The 15,953-nt window shown below is 37.9% G+C and overlaps 1 protein-coding gene across 1 annotated transcript in view; it reads right to left on the bottom strand.

Moving 5' to 3' along the window:
- The window catches only part of limk2 (LIM domain kinase 2), a 20,867-nt gene extending 5,165 nt beyond the window's left edge, over nucleotides 1–15,702 (bottom strand). Inside the window, exons 1-11 of the mRNA XM_008337271.3 lie at nucleotides 15,417–15,702; nucleotides 14,811–14,901; nucleotides 9,740–9,875; nucleotides 4,970–5,079; nucleotides 4,589–4,774; nucleotides 3,844–3,949; nucleotides 1,970–2,184; nucleotides 1,700–1,886; nucleotides 1,511–1,597; nucleotides 1,097–1,228; nucleotides 651–707 (exon numbers count right to left, since the gene is read on the bottom strand). Coding sequence (XP_008335493.1) covers nucleotides 651–707; nucleotides 1,097–1,228; nucleotides 1,511–1,597; nucleotides 1,700–1,886; nucleotides 1,970–2,184; nucleotides 3,844–3,949; nucleotides 4,589–4,774; nucleotides 4,970–5,079; nucleotides 9,740–9,875; nucleotides 14,811–14,901; nucleotides 15,417–15,432 — 1,323 coding nt within the window. The 5' untranslated portion in view covers nucleotides 15,433–15,702. The remainder of the gene's footprint in view (nucleotides 1–650; nucleotides 708–1,096; nucleotides 1,229–1,510; nucleotides 1,598–1,699; nucleotides 1,887–1,969; nucleotides 2,185–3,843; nucleotides 3,950–4,588; nucleotides 4,775–4,969; nucleotides 5,080–9,739; nucleotides 9,876–14,810; nucleotides 14,902–15,416) is intronic.
- Between the last annotated feature and the right edge of the window lie 251 nt (nucleotides 15,703–15,953).

Here is a 15,953-nt window from a genome sequence, read left to right as displayed (position 1 = left end):
CTTCCTAGGCATGAAACCATACTGTTGTTCACAAATCTCCACTTCCTGCCTCAACCTAGCTTCCACTACACTTTCCCAAATCTTCATTGTGTGACTCATCAACTTTATCCCTCTGTAGTTGTTACAACTCTGTACATCACCCTTCTTATGAATTGGCACCAGAACACTTTCCTCCACTCCACTCATTAGGCATCTTTAAATCAATTTGATGTATTTGGAAGTCTAGATGTTGTTAAAACGTCAATAACACTACCAATAAAACTAAATTTCTAATGATTTAGTCCACGTTGCCATCTTTCCCCTGTGTCAGGTCTTGTTAGCCATATCTTTTGTCCTTCCAACAGCACACCTCACCACTGTTGTACTATTCTCATACATATATATACAAACCCGATCAAACCCGATCCTCTTACCACTCCAACCACAGTTAAAATGATATTTCACCTTTTTCTACCTTTCTTGTAGTTACACATATTCTTCCTTTTTTTTCTTTTGTTGTGATCTCATGGACTAATAATGAAAAGACAGACATGAGGTCTCCTATTTTGTGAACTCTAGCTACACAAACAAATCTAATGTGATTGATCACAGAACCTCTAGTGATTCCAAAGGCCCTAAGGGACTTGCTTTAAAAAAAGAATCAAACTCACCATGCCAGAAGCAATGCTCTTTGCGAAGCTCACTCTTTGCTCCCATGTAAACGGTTCCTGTTTGGTCAGAGTTAGGAGACAAAGTATGAGCTGAAAATAAACACAGCTTATTATACCAAATTATAAAGTGGCAAAGTAGAGGAATTGGGAATTTAGCAAACCTTGCTCCCCCCGCACTTAGTATAATTAGAGTAAAAACAACACACTCTGCTTCGTAAATTACTCTTTAAAAATAGACAGCGGTAGCAGGAGTGGAGATAAGCTCTTTAAATTTCACCTGGAAACACTTTCTCCAACTTTTATGGATGCACGTCTTAGAAGGCTGACATGCCAACCAGCCCACAACAAAGCTGTGAACCAGCTCTTTTTGTGGCCACTAAACGTTTTTGTGCTATTGTATAGATGAAGAAAAGGAAAAGAGCAACTAAAACTTCTATGTGACTCACCATGTCCCTGATGAAATCCTTCAGAGTGCCTCCATCGATGTACTCTGTTATCAAATTAAGCCTCTTGTCCTTGTACAGCACACCGATGAACTTCAAAACATGGGGATGATCGAGGCCCCGCATTACTTTTACCTGACGGTAAAGGACGGAACAGGAGATGTTCAGGAATACGATCCATTTCCTCTAACAGTGAAACTTAACCCATGAGAAGAGGCATTAAGATCAAAAACAGACTCCTCTATAAGATTAGGTTCTGAACCTCAAACTAACAGAAGACACAGAGCGGTGATTCTTTGAACATGTGGTGAGTTTGACTTATGAGAGCAATAAATCACATCTCTACCCAAAAACAGAGGATTGTGTTCTCTCTGAGAGGAAGTGCTTGGACCCTCTCCTCTGTAGGAGATTACTAACCTCCTGTAGGAAAGTCTTCTGGGTCTGCTCATCACAGCGGATCAGCTCTTTCATCACCATCACCTCTCCTGTGGCTTTATGAGTCACCTTAGGGAGGAACAAAAGCCCACCGTCATTTAGGAACACATTTTACGTGAGAAAAAATAAAGGAAGAAAGTGGAAAGAAAGTGATAATAATTAGAGCCTGACCTTGATGGCCTGTCCGAAAAAACCTTTTCCTAGGATTTCTCCATGGATGAGGTCACACGGGCGGAAAATACGATGAGAGCAGCTGTTGGGGGATCGCAGTGATTCAGAACGTCCAATGTCTCGTGTAATAAAGGGTGTCTCTTTGGGAGAATTTGGTCCAGGTGACTTGCATATGCTGTTACTACGCCTGCAGTTGAGAGGAAATGGCTAATTAAAAATAATCTCTTCTTCATTAGCACTTCCCTGCTCCTCAGTTGTTGTCCAACGAACCTTAAAGACAGTCTCTTCAGGGAGCCGTTATCAACCACATCTGTTCTCTCCAGGACTGCATCAGACGGTGAAGACAGACGCATGCGTGAGGTGGCTGGGACTCCCAGCCTGCCCCTGGGTGATCCCAGTCTGAGGCGATCCAACCTCTGCCGGACTGGGTCATACTCTATGAGCAGCTGCAGTGTGTGGCTGGTGCGGTGAATAAGATCGTCCACCTGTGCACATGATTGGGTTTGTTAAAACTCCATAATGTGCTATTAGTTTTCTAGAATTAAAAAAAAACAAGCAGCTGAGAGTAACACCTGATTATTGCATCTAATCAGCCAATCACAAAGCAGAAGCTCGACACATTTATGCACATAGACTAGGTCAAGATGACCTGCTGCAGTTGAAACAAAGCTTTCAAATGGGAAAATAAAAGTGATGTGAATCATTTTAAATGTGGCAGGTCTGGTTCAAGTTCGTCCAAGACATCGTTTAGACATTTCTTGGTTTTCAGTCACCAGATCTCAAACCAGTAAAGCACCTTTGGGACATGGTGAAACAGGAGAGCCACATCTGTAGCTGACAAATCTGTATCAACTGTACGGTGCACCGTAATCTCAGAGGATTGTTTCCAGAATCCTGTTATCAAAATCATTGGGACTTTTGACAATTTTAAAGGGGGAACTAGGGTTGTCTGAGTACAAGTAGCTAAATAGAATAGCTAACTGTGTGTAGTGAAGTTACCAGTATCTGCCAAGATTACATAAGAGTAACAATCTCATCCTTATCTCATCTCATCATGTGGTATTATTATTATTAAATAATATCCTGGAATTTTTTTGCCGAAATGATGTCACACTAAAGGCCGAAGACTAAATATCATATATTTTAATAATAGGCTTCCTTTGTCAAGGTTCCACAGCTATTATGTACAGTAATGCGGAAATGTAATTAGATACGACCTGTGTGAACAAATTTGTCAGTGTGATACTGCTGTGGTAGATCTATTTAGATCTGAATATATATATTTATTTATATATATATGAACAGTATAAACGGTTAAGTAGTTGAGTTTATACATTTCATCGTCAGATCTCAAACCAGTAAAGCATCTTTGGGACATGGCGAAGGAGAGATCAAATCTACACCAACTGTACTGTGCACCATAATCTCAGAAGATTGTTTCCAGACTCCTCTAATATCAAAATCATTGGGACTTTTGACAATTTTAACAGGGAGAACTAGGGCCGTCTGAGTACTAGTAACTAAATACAATAGCTAACTTTGTGTAGTGAAGTTACCAGTATCTGCCAAGACTATGTAAAAGTAACAATCTCATCCTCATCTCATCATGTGGTATTATTATTATTAAATAATATCCTGGCATTTTCTTTGTCAAAATGATGTCACAGAAAAGGTCGAAGACTAAATATCATATATTTTATAATAGTCTTTCTTTGTCATGGTTCCAGAGCTGTCACCTACAGTAATGCGGAAATTTAATTAGATACAATTTGTGGGAACAAACTTGTCAGTGTGATACTGCTGTGGTAGATCTAATTAGATCTGAAGTGGTGTAATCTGGTGAAAACAAATGTGAGGCAATCTAACGAAATAAGACAATACAAAAACAAACCACAAATCCAGACAGGGAGTGATGACTGTACCAACATGCATTGTTGAGGTTGTGGGAATTAGTTTTTAAGTGCAGCCATTCCACATACCATCCTCAGAACCATTCCCAGCAGAAGTATGTACAGAATAAATTATAGGAAGAATCTCAAGAATGTCAAAAACCACATGTTGTATAATAAGGATGTACAGGCTGTATTTGTAGAACTGATCTTTTAGTGATAAGGACAGTTTTTAATTTATAGTATTGGACTCACTTCATCCTCCATCAACGTTCCCACAGGAATCCCATTGATCTCCAGAATCCTATCGCCAACATGGATGGCATTACGGACCTCTGGACTGATCAGCATCCCCCTGACCCTGCAGCACCAACACAGAGACTTGGGTATTAGAAGAAAAATCTCACAGTATTTAACAAGCATTATTGGGTTTTAGGTCTGTGTCCTGTCAGTACACATAGTCCTGCGTTTTTCTACCTGTCCTGGCTGTTTAAAGGGCAGCTCAAGCAATAGAAGGTGACCATAAGGAAATATGTGCTTGCTTAGTTTCAGGTCACATTCTAGACATTAGTTATCTACCCTATCAACATTAGCTGGAGTATTTGGGACTTAGTCACCTTAAATCCTTAAATTGCTGACAATTGGGATACAGCCAGGTTTGGTATAGTGTGCTTGTATAAATAATGAATAATTATATACAGCCCCTCTGCAATGACTAGAAATAATTATACTCTTGTCTCATCTCTTGAGGATCTAGCACGTTGCATTTTATTTGGATGACATTCACTATTCTTCTTTTTTTTTTTACAAAAAAACTCGGGATGTGTATACGCAAGAACATTATTACACCAATTAGTTAATAAGTGCTTTTCTTGTTTTCACTGCCATAAAACTAGCGCACTGCTGCTGTGCAAACCATCAATCATTAAAGTTATGTAAAGGAATTGAACACTGTCTCTCTACAGGCACAGGTACAGGGTTCAGTCAGGACAACACTCACTCTTTGACTTGAACACTCGCTGAACCGTTGACATCCCTCAGCACCGAGACTGAGAAGCCCCTCTTGCCATTGGCTGCAGAGGGCATGGAGATGAGGGTCACAGTGTGGGGCAAGGAGTCCAACACCGAGTCATGTGAACGTTTCTCCAACATGGGTGTAAGTACAACCTGCTTGTAACACTTTCCACTGCAAAACACCAGAAGATGTGGATGGGTGCATGTGAGAACATGTACTTGTTGTCAAGTTACAGTTCCCAGAGCACTGTATTGATTATTTCAAAATGTTAACTTGTAGGAAAACATATGACCTTATCTGAAAATATATGCCCAAAAAACAGATGAGTAAGACAGTGGTTAAGGGTTCTGCAGGTAACCAACTCACCAGTACAATTTGGATCGTTCCACCAAAGCGTAAGTGTCCCTATCCTCGATCACCACCATGCACCGCAGACATACAAAGCACTCGGGGTGATACTTGTGATCTCCTGCCACCTGAAAACAACAAAGCGATTTTCTCCTCAGTTGAAGGAAGTGCAAAGCTGTGATACTGTGAAAGCAGGGCGGCCAATCTGCTGTGCTCTGTTAGCTGGTCTGAGACGAGTGTATAGAGAAGGGGGTGTGAGTGTTCGTTTTACACCGTCACTGTAACACCTGCTTTACTTTCAGCCTGTCTGGATGATGTCACCTTTCTCTGTGCGTCTGAATGACATAAATGCTGTCAAACTTACATTTTCACCCACTTGTTAAACTGTCTCTCTCCTTTGTGATTAGATCAGTGATAAGATGAAACCGGTTCTGCTGATAGTATTTCGTTTTTTGATTTTCATTTCTTTGACTAGCTATTATAGTTCTCATTCTTTGAATCTGACCAAATAAAATAGATCGTCATGTTTTGGTTTTGTCCACAAACCTAATACCATCAAATCTACTGTTATAGTGAAGGAGATGAGAAACTAGAATTTGTTAATATTACAAATACATGATGACATTTCTAATATGAAAATTATAAAATCTCACCTAAAATTATCAACTGACTGTAATTCAGAAAATTCAGAAGACAAATGTATTTATCAATGAAAATGACAACATAACTCACTGCTTACCAACTATATTTTATACTGGTTTTTAATAATAGCTCTCTATTTAATTGTATATTAAAGGCTTGACCTTTTAATGTTTCAAGGTTTGATTGCTAAACCAAGTTTTTAACAAGTGGTGTAGGGAGCATTGTGACAGGTCTCATGTCAACCCTTGAGGTGAGGGTTGGGCCAAATCCCTATGTTGATTACCGCTGTAACAAGCTCTGTGTGATCTTCTTATACCGTAGTTCTCTGTATTTTAAGTTGGGAACAATATAGTCAAACTGGAGCGACGGTGTCTGATATTTTTTCCCACATGTATGACTCAGAGTTGGGAAACTGTCCTCCACAAAGCAGATGTCATCCAAATGATTATGACACCTCAATAGTCTGTCTGACCCATATAAACAGCAACCGTCATAACAAGCCAGAGGGATTGATGCAAGACAGAACGGTTTCAAAACAACATATAAGGATTTTGTTCTACCAAATATAGTTTATTACTAAAGGCAGGCGATGACACCACCATGGTGAGAATGTGTTTTGTCTCCATTCAAATTATATGATACATGAAGTATAAAATTCGATTTATGGTGGGTGCTAATTGGTCATCTTGATGCCCGAATTTGAAGCTAACATCTTCAGCAAATCAGTAAATTCTCTGGACTTGAATGGCCCTCAAACAACAGCAGCAGCAGCGGTTCTGCTCACATTCATCTCTGCTCTTGGGCCACAATGATCCTCTTTCTGGCTTCCAGGCTGAAGTGCTAATTCAGCACTGCCAAAGACACTTGGCTCCACGGGCTGATGAAGCTGGATGCCAATACTAAATAGAGGAGGCATTATGTGTGGCACTTGGCGTAAAAAAAAAAAACCCAAAACACTCCGGCTACATTTCTGACAAGTTACTACCAAGTGTGACCACCGGGGATTGCGGTCGACTGTACTTTACATTTAAATTTTGTGAGAGCAATTCAGAAATATCTAAAATAATTTACCTTTCTTGTACTTTTTCCAAGAATGTTTAAGCTATTTAAATGGGCACATTATAATTCACCCATCAAACTCCACAAGGACCAAATTTGCTGAAATTGATAGTGTCAAACTGAAGGCAGAACTAAACAATAGCAACCAGAAGTAAAATCTTTAAAATAATGAAAAAAAAAAAGAAACATTTGGTTGAAACAGAGAAGCAGTAGCAGAATTTCTCAACCTCAAGCTCAACCCAATACATCAGCAAAGTCATCACTACAAATCAATATACACTGGTTGGCCGCTTCATTATTACTCCTGTTTAAATGCTTACATTTATTTAGTTTATTTAGCTTACATTTTATTTAGAGTCGTTTGAAAGCAGCCTAATGCATTTTGGCAAAAAGATACGGTCTGGACACATTGAAGTTAAAACCTTGTCCAAAAGTGTGTTTACGTGACTTCATCCTTCATAAATCCACTGTTCCGGCTGATAGCAATGATGGAGAGCTACAGTATGGCAGATGTTTTCTTGGTACAAATTGAGCTCAACAGTACAGTGAGTATCCATTACTTTGGTTTCTCCTGCTGACTGTGTTCAACCCTTGGCCACAGTGTACCTACAGTATGTTACACAACCTACATCGCCTCACATGGGCCGTCAGTGAGGAACAGCCACCTTTGGGATGAGGTGACATGTGACTTTTACATTTGTTTGCCAAATTTGCAGCATCTATGTGTTGATGTAATGTCAACATGGAATCGAAATCTCACAGGAATGGGGGCAGTATTCTTTTTAAATCCATGCACAAAAGAATCCCAGAAGACCTCGTACCAGGCAGGTTTTAGTCGATGTACCTAATGAAGTGGCCATACAACTTTCACAGCTTGTTATCTTTAGTTTCTGTTCTACACAAGATGGTACTGTGCATCAAACAAACCTTCATGCTGATGACAGTTACTTCATCTCCCAACATGATGGGTTCAGAAAAGAAACACCTCATTTGAGCTTCTTCCCACTAAATCCTCTGTGTACTTGAGGAAGCGAGCTGCAGAGAACTTCAGACTGGAGTGGGACCACCGAGGGGCCCCAAAGAGGGAAACTAATTCACAAGTGTGGTCTGGGGTTAAATGTGTTCAGCAGCAGTCTATGCAAAGTATCACTCATCTGTAATAGCCAGAAAAACAGCCCCCCCTGGCTTTTAATGTGCTCATATTATTCTGGAGCAGAAGAACCGGGTCCACACAGGGATCAGTGACACGCTCTGTTGGCACTCTGGTATGATTTAAGTATGGAAGAAATTGTTAACAGTCGTTTTTACAAGACTCATGATGAGGCAGAGACTGAAAGCTTTAGAAAGTGTGCAAAGGCACGCACAGCCAAATGACGTCCAATCAACTGGCAAAGTAACTAAAGGCTGAGTATTAGTATTACTCCCCCAAATTAGCTGTTCACCAACAGGTAACTTTTTGGGTTTAAACAAAGTCATAGTTTGTCTGTGGAAGGAATTTGGGGCAAATGTTTCCCTGACAGGTATTGTTTTGGGAACAACATCTGGTATGCAGACTTCTGGCTTCTATGCATCGTAGAAAACATATCTATTAGTTCTCTCATTGTCTTTATCCGTAGATAAAGGAACTGCCTATATACTGTAGCTACTATATACTGTTTATCTAATTTATTTAATGTATTTCATTACTCTACTACTAACTACTTGTACTGTTCATATATTTAAACTATTTACACACCTGTTCACATAACATCCTTATAATTATACTTGTTCTGCTTAAATATACATATACATCCATAGAGATAATGTGTGTATATTTAGTGTACATACAAATATATATATACATATAAAACAATGGTTAACAATGGCAAAATTAAAATATAATAATAAATAATAATTGAGATTGCAATCAACACCATACATGGCAACAATAATGACCTACTAATCTACTGTTCATATATATATATATATAATATATTTATATTATATATATATATAATATAAATATATTATATATATATATATAATATAAATATATTATATATATATATAATATAAATATATTATATATATATATAACAAGGGTTAACAATGGTATAATTTAAATATAATAATAATGCATCCATCAAGAACATCATACACGGCAACAATAATGATAATCTACTAATACTACTAACACTATCTATCTACTTTTACTAACTCGACTAATCTGCTAACATCCACTATTCAGGTTTCCTATTTTCATTGACAGGGTGCTGCTACTCATGTTTGTATTTTACTGTATTTTACCTAGTCGTGTGTTTTTACTGTTGTTTTGGTGCTGTACTGCTGCTGGAGACTACATCAACCAATCAATCAATCCATCCATCCATCCATCCATCCATCTATCTATCTATCTACTGTATCAAGATTGGAGTAAAGTATCAAGAATCAGAGAAAGTAAAGAAAACCTGGAGGAAGAGTCTGTCTGCAGTGTAGGGTAGAGTCAACAAACTTCTTAGCCACCTACTGCTTAGTCCTGAACTGTCTTCCTAGTAGGATCAACTCTAATCCCATAAAATAACTCCAGTGTGTCCAGTATCATGTACCAAGAATTAATAGTATGAAAAGCTTTTCAGTGCATACCGATTTTTCCAGATCTAGGTTTTCAGTGTTTTGACCATAGTAAAAACTTTAAAATTTGTACACGTCTAATTGATTTAAATGTTTTTTTAAACCAGATAGAGATAGAGATATTCTGTAAATACATTTAACAAAAATGATCTTTATTTAATTGTCTGGTTCAGACACAAACTTTCGCTCAGGTTGGTTTCCACTCCAAACATTGTGATCCCATAAGATAATCAGTGTAAACACTGCTGTTCCAAATGAAAATCCAACACACACCTCCACATAATTGACTCTTAGTCGTACATTTTTACTTTGGTGTTGAATCTATTTTAGTAAAAGTTGCAAATGTTTAAAACAGAGAGGAATAAAATACATTTTCATTTTAATGTTTTATGATACAAAAGAATAAGTGGTAGAAGATGGATGGTTGGATGGACGGATTTATGATTAGTAGTAAAAAGTGCTGATCAGCTGACGTACCATGGCAGGTCCAGTCATGAGTAGAGAACATCCATGACACAGCTCCCCAAACTTCTCCCAGTAGTGTTTGCGACAGTAAAGCTTTCCATCCTTCTCGTAGTACCAGTTGGTCAGGTGGTCACAGCACACAGAACATCTGTGAGGACAAGAGAAGCTGTCTATGATTTTACAGACTTGATTTATTTATCTGTTGTCAGGCACTTTGTAAACCTTGTTTAGATTAAGTCATTGTTATTACTGTTATTTTTACTGTTCTTATGTCAGACTCTGCAGAGGCCCATGTGTTTGTCAACCTTAACAGTGCAATGCATTTCGATTTCTTTGCCTGCAAATATTCAAATAATTTAATTTTCCATTAGCCGAAAAATAAAGTCACGTATAGGTTTCTAAAATTAGGGGAAAAAAGTACTGATTTTAGAAAATTCAATAAAAAATTAGTCAACCAATAAAACATGTTATCACTTAGTGTACTTAACATTATATTATGGATAATGGCACAAGTTATGTCACTAGAACTGAACATAAGCTGGTGGTTCCCAATGACAACTGTGGGGCCAACAGCTCCCCTTGTGAGACTATTGGATTATTGTTGGGCTACACTGTATTTCACCAACAGTTAAGGACGTTTGACTAAATTCAGACATTTGGAGAAATAAACAAAACATTTTTGTGGATTATTTATAAGAGTCTAGCGCAGGAATAGTTGGAAAATCAAAAACTTTGTCACTCACTGGGGAACTGAGAGCAGTAACAGTAAAACAGAGTGATGTGGCTGTGTAAAACATGTAACTATTACAAAACCATGCCAAGAGACAGACTTAATGCCCAAACAATGGCTAAAAATGACCCAAAAATATGAAGATTAAACCCATAACAACTAAGGTTACCAAAAGAGAGCTATAAAAAAAACATTTGGTAAAAGATAAGCGAGTTTGCAACACGTGTGTGTAAATTATTACGAGAGGAAACACGGTGGTAATAAGAAACAGATCAGATGCTGCATTCCTGACAGGGAGCTGTCGTTTTGTGTTGATAAATCATTTATAAAGTTTTATATAACAGTATCACCCTCAACCAGGAAAATGCTCTTATATCCTTTTTTATATTTGTATTAAATTATTTGATTCATATGGCTTAGTCCAGGTCTAAGTGAAAGTAAAAGTGGATTTTATTTAAAGAGTCCTGTAAATTATAAAGGGCAGACAGCAGAGCAGCCTCAGGATTTGCTGGTTTAATGATGGAAAACACAGTTCCTGTGCCAGACACATGATTCTAAAAGGTTGGACTAAGTAACTTAATTATTCATGGGTGTGTTTTTGGAAAAAAAAAACGTATTCCAGTCCAAAGTCCAAAGTACCATGTGCAAATAATACAGCTTTTGCTCTTACACTGGAGGAAAGCATGTACAAATTATAAATAACATTCTACCTATTCAGTTTGATTAAAGGGGCAATCCATCTTTTTGCCTTTGAAAAGTATTTCAACAACATGCCTGACTATAGGTCATAAAATACTAGGGTTCGAGCAACCAAGTATATTTGAAAGTAAAAAGAATATTCATTAGAAATTTAAGTTTAATTAATTTAAATCAGTTTAATCTCTGCAGCTCACCATAACAATGGAACCGCGGCCAGTTTACCACTGGGTTACATTTCGTAGTGTTTAAATTCAACCTATAAACTTCCAGTGTCCAGTTCACCTTGTTCTGAATAAAAGAATTCCAAGACAAAACTAACTGATAATGTGTAATTACAGTCCATTATGTTGTATAGTATACGTCATGATAAAGTGATACAGGAGTGGTTTATAAAAACACCTGAAGGAGTTTATGCTTTTCTTGTAGAATGACGGGGATATAATTTGAACAGGACCTTCAAGGTCCTTGAAGATCTGCAGCAAAAGCACTTCACCTAAAACACCTTTATCTCACAGCATCTCTATTTACTTACATTTTTAAATCAAACTCTTCCAAAAAGTGTTTTTTCAGTGATTACACAAGGACAGCTATCAGAAAGAATAGCTAGCGTCTACCTGATCAATATATTATAACGAGAAGTTAAAGTGCTTACTTTCATTGGTGAAAACAGAATGTCTTTGTACTCAAGTCTAGGTCAAATCTCACATCTTTGAGGGGAAACTTCAAGTCTAATCCATTCAAGTCTCAAGTCTTTTGTCCAATTCCAAGTCAGGTTTAAAATCATTAAGGGGCAAGAACACGTCAAGTGTTGAGTCTTTTGGCCCAAGTCTCATATGACTGAAATGAATGTTCTCTGTGAGATGTTCCAGGTTTTCAGTAGTTTGATATCTGGCTATGTCTAACATTGCATTACGTGCCATCAAATGAGGGAATTACATTCAGCCTGCTACTGACTTTGCCATAATGTCAACACATTGGCAAAAGAGAAATTAATAAATTAAACTCAGAAAAGAAAAAACAACAAAAATATAACATTGTAAGTCTAAAACGTACATACAATATATTGATAATACCCAGTTTCTTCCTTTAAAATTAAAAGAATAAAAAAATTAAAATAATCACCGCAGGTTAATGTGAATGACTTGCTACACACAAGTGTTCACCAAGTCTGTCAACTCAGATTCATAAATATCATCCAATCTTTTGGTGCAGAAACACATATGAAATTAAAAACTCAGCTCACTTGGAGTAAAAGAAACTACATTTGTCTAACACAGTAGGCTCACACCTCTGAATCGCTGTCTAGGAATGCAGCCGACTCCAATGTGCTGTTACCTATAGGACTCAATAACACTGCCAGGTTTACTGGAACAAGAGTGACCTAATCTTGTTGGAATGCTACATAAGGTGGAGGTACACGCTTTGCAGTCATGGCAGCAATGGGACAAAAAACAAATAGGAACACAGCAGGGGGCATTGAGGTAACAAGAACACTTTTATTTTCACTGGAATATTTGTTTGAAAAAAAGCTTGAAACTTTACATTATGTTAGGTTATCCTCCTAATATAAGGAGGATAACCTAACATAGAACAGACCTTTAAAACGACCGGTCTGCTACACAACGCTTAGAAAAAGGTTACTGGTTACTCGAATAGTCAATTATATTATTGCAGTTATACAATGGTAAAATAGTATAATTACCCTGCAGTAAACACGCAATTGTTTATTGTCGTCTTGTTAATAAGCCACTTATGTGTGCTAAAAGATGTAAGCTTTTACAGTTTAACGTGTTGTTCTGCAGTGGTTGTAGAACAGCAGTAGCTTACTACGCAAATGCAAAGAAAAGCAACATTATCTTTCAGTCTATTTGCAAGTATTTGTATCAGAACAGGCTTTTGTGATTGAAGACAGGACTTGATTTTTAGTGATATAATCAGTTTGAAAAATTCCAGTCACATCTGTAACATCCATGCAGTTATCTGATAATGTGATATCAAAATGTTTAGAAAGTTTTTTTTTTTAAATTGCATAGTTCAAAACTGTTGATGCTGAGCAACTCAATATGAACACACCAGACGACCTTCAAAGTATTTATTTTATTATTAAAAATGAAATAAGTACTGTTAAATAGTGTTGAAATGATGACAAAGACTGTTAAATAACCATCTACTCAGTTCTCATTTGCCTGTGATAAGGATTTCAGTGCTACAATGTGTCAGATACATAATTAATGTGGCTATAAACTCTGTTTGCCATTTGGTAGGCTGATGGCAAATACTAAGAAGTGACCACGCACTGAAGCAGCACTCGCACACACTGTGCACTGTTTGTGCATTATGCTTTATGTTGGTTGCATGTAGCGCATTTTAAAAAAAATCTATAAACCAGACGATTACTGCGTGCAAGGTCCTGTGTTGGAATGTTTTTTTTTTTTTACTGCACCCTCATGGTGATTTCCCTGTCCTTGCTTTGTAATTTGGTATGATGACTGGCTGAAGGTATGCATGTTGATCACAGTGATTTCACCTATGGACAGGTGGTGACATTTTCAAATAATCATGAAACTAAAAAAAATAGGTTCCTGATGAGGCCAACAAGGACTATTGATGAGAGCTGAAGAAAGACATTGTACTGAGCCTAAAGTTACATGACACTACAAGCAAACTGTTTCATGTCAGTTCATGTCACTGGACTGTTGCCCTTTCACGCCGCCTATTATGTGGAGGAACTTTGAACATGTTATTCTTCACTGTTTTGTGATAACTCCCTGATCTCAGAGTTAAAGCATAAATTACAGCCACCTCTGTGTACACATGTTGGAGCATCAAAACAGGGGCATGATAAACAGTATTGATGTGACATTGTTTACGTGACCTATCAGGATATGTATTAAAAAACTGGCTGATAACCTCCACAGCAGATAATACCTGTTCTAATCAGCTGACTATGAATATAGATTGTTCTGCAGATTTAAATCTAGTAGGTCAGCCACGTCAGCAGATTACAATGCTTGTGACTAAAACCAGTCCCATGTCTATATGTAATTTGTATAAACATAACATATCAGTTATGACAACAAAGATGTGATCAAATAGTTCAAAGACTATTTACATTCAATCCCATGTTACTTCTAACTTGGGAGATGTGACGTGACTGCCCCTCAGAGCAAATATCACTCATAAGGCAGTGACCTGTGAAACCAACGAGATACCATCTGCTACACTGAGACAATCATTAAGCCTCCAAGCGGAGGATGAAAGTCCTCTGAGAGTGTCACTGACCAATCTATAATCCAAAACTTGGATCTGCTTACATTTACAGCAGCCCAGTCAGCTCTCTCAGTACAGAAGGAGTAGCCTTAATTGTGCAGAGTGTTTCTAACAATGATTTTCTTTAGAGAGAAAAAAGGAGACAGACAGAAAACAAAGCTTAGCCTACCAGGGGAATGATCTGGGCTAATCCAGCTGATCATTCGTTTGTACACAGACAATATATGTGGAAAGCAGCTGGTATGTTGGTCACAGCATGTCATATGAATAGTATCCATGTCAGCGTAGTTACTTCTCTCTGTGACAACAAAGCCTGGGACTGTGACTTAATCTTTCTAATCTAGGTCACTAACACTAACAGGCGTGTTAACAACACACACTTACTGAAAACAGGAGTTGTGCCAGATGTCCTGGAGGACTTTCATATGAAATGAGTCTTGGATTTTTCCACCACAGCCAGCACAGTAAACTGTACCTGCAAAACATCAACAACAATAATAACATACGGGGTACAGCATTTTTATGGTACTAAGACTTAGTACCCTTACCGTACTAAGACGTACTATAAGGACCATAGCTGTAATAGCTATATATACAGCTATATATTCATAGTATCTTACAACTGGACTGTAAAACCGTAATCTATTCATTAGTTTTAAATGGATCGTTACCATTTAGATTGGTTTACATTTTCAAATTCCATAAATGCATGTCTTGTTTTCTCTGCACCTTTTAGTAAACTCTTCTACACAAGCCGTGTAGAAGAGTTTACTAAAGAAGGGTACCGTATCGATTAACTGATTTTAATAATCGGTTGAGTCATAAAAAGCGTTTGCGGTCGCAACCCATTGGGTAACATACGATGACCATACAAACACGATTTGCATTAGCAAAGTTAAAGAAAAAAACGACAAGATAGAATTGTTTTAGTGGACGGAGAGAGTGGATCCTCTTCTATGTATAAGGTTACAACCTGAAGTAAATGCTCACCTTCTGGTTCCTCCATCTAAATCTGACGGTCGTCGATTTTCAGATATTTTTACAAGTGTCTCATATTGAAGCAGGAGAGCTAGGCTGTGTTCACTTCTCTCCGTTGTCCAGTCGGCTACTCCCAGCTGTGAATGTAACCGAAAAGAAATAACAACACACAAATCCCTAAAAACAATCCAGCACGCAAAGCAAAGAGGACAGTCTCCTCTAGAAAGGAGCGCTTTCTCGCCTCTGGCAGCCCAAGTGACGTAATGCACTCAAATTCCTGTACGGAGAGCGGAAGGGCTCAACTGCAAACAGGGGACACGCCACAGTATCGGCTCCCAACCAGCATAAAGGATCAATACCGCCATCTGTCGACCAAATTGTCGCAATGCAATAAAGAACTTGAGTCGTCAAAGGAAGTTCCCCTCCGTGAATCTCTCCACTGAATGGTTTCGTTCAGTTAGAAAGAGCAGTATTGTTTAGGTTTTTCTCAAATTATGTGCTTTTGTCGTCCACTATCTTTCAATCCCTAGCAAATTTAAGGTGAGTTTG

Source organism: Cynoglossus semilaevis, unplaced genomic scaffold (assembly GCF_000523025.1).
Source record: "Cynoglossus semilaevis isolate Cse_v1.0 unplaced genomic scaffold, Cse_v1.0 scaffold342, whole genome shotgun sequence".
NCBI lineage: Eukaryota > Metazoa > Chordata > Actinopteri > Pleuronectiformes > Cynoglossidae > Cynoglossus > Cynoglossus semilaevis.
This window is presented reverse-complemented; position numbering and strand designations above follow the sequence as displayed.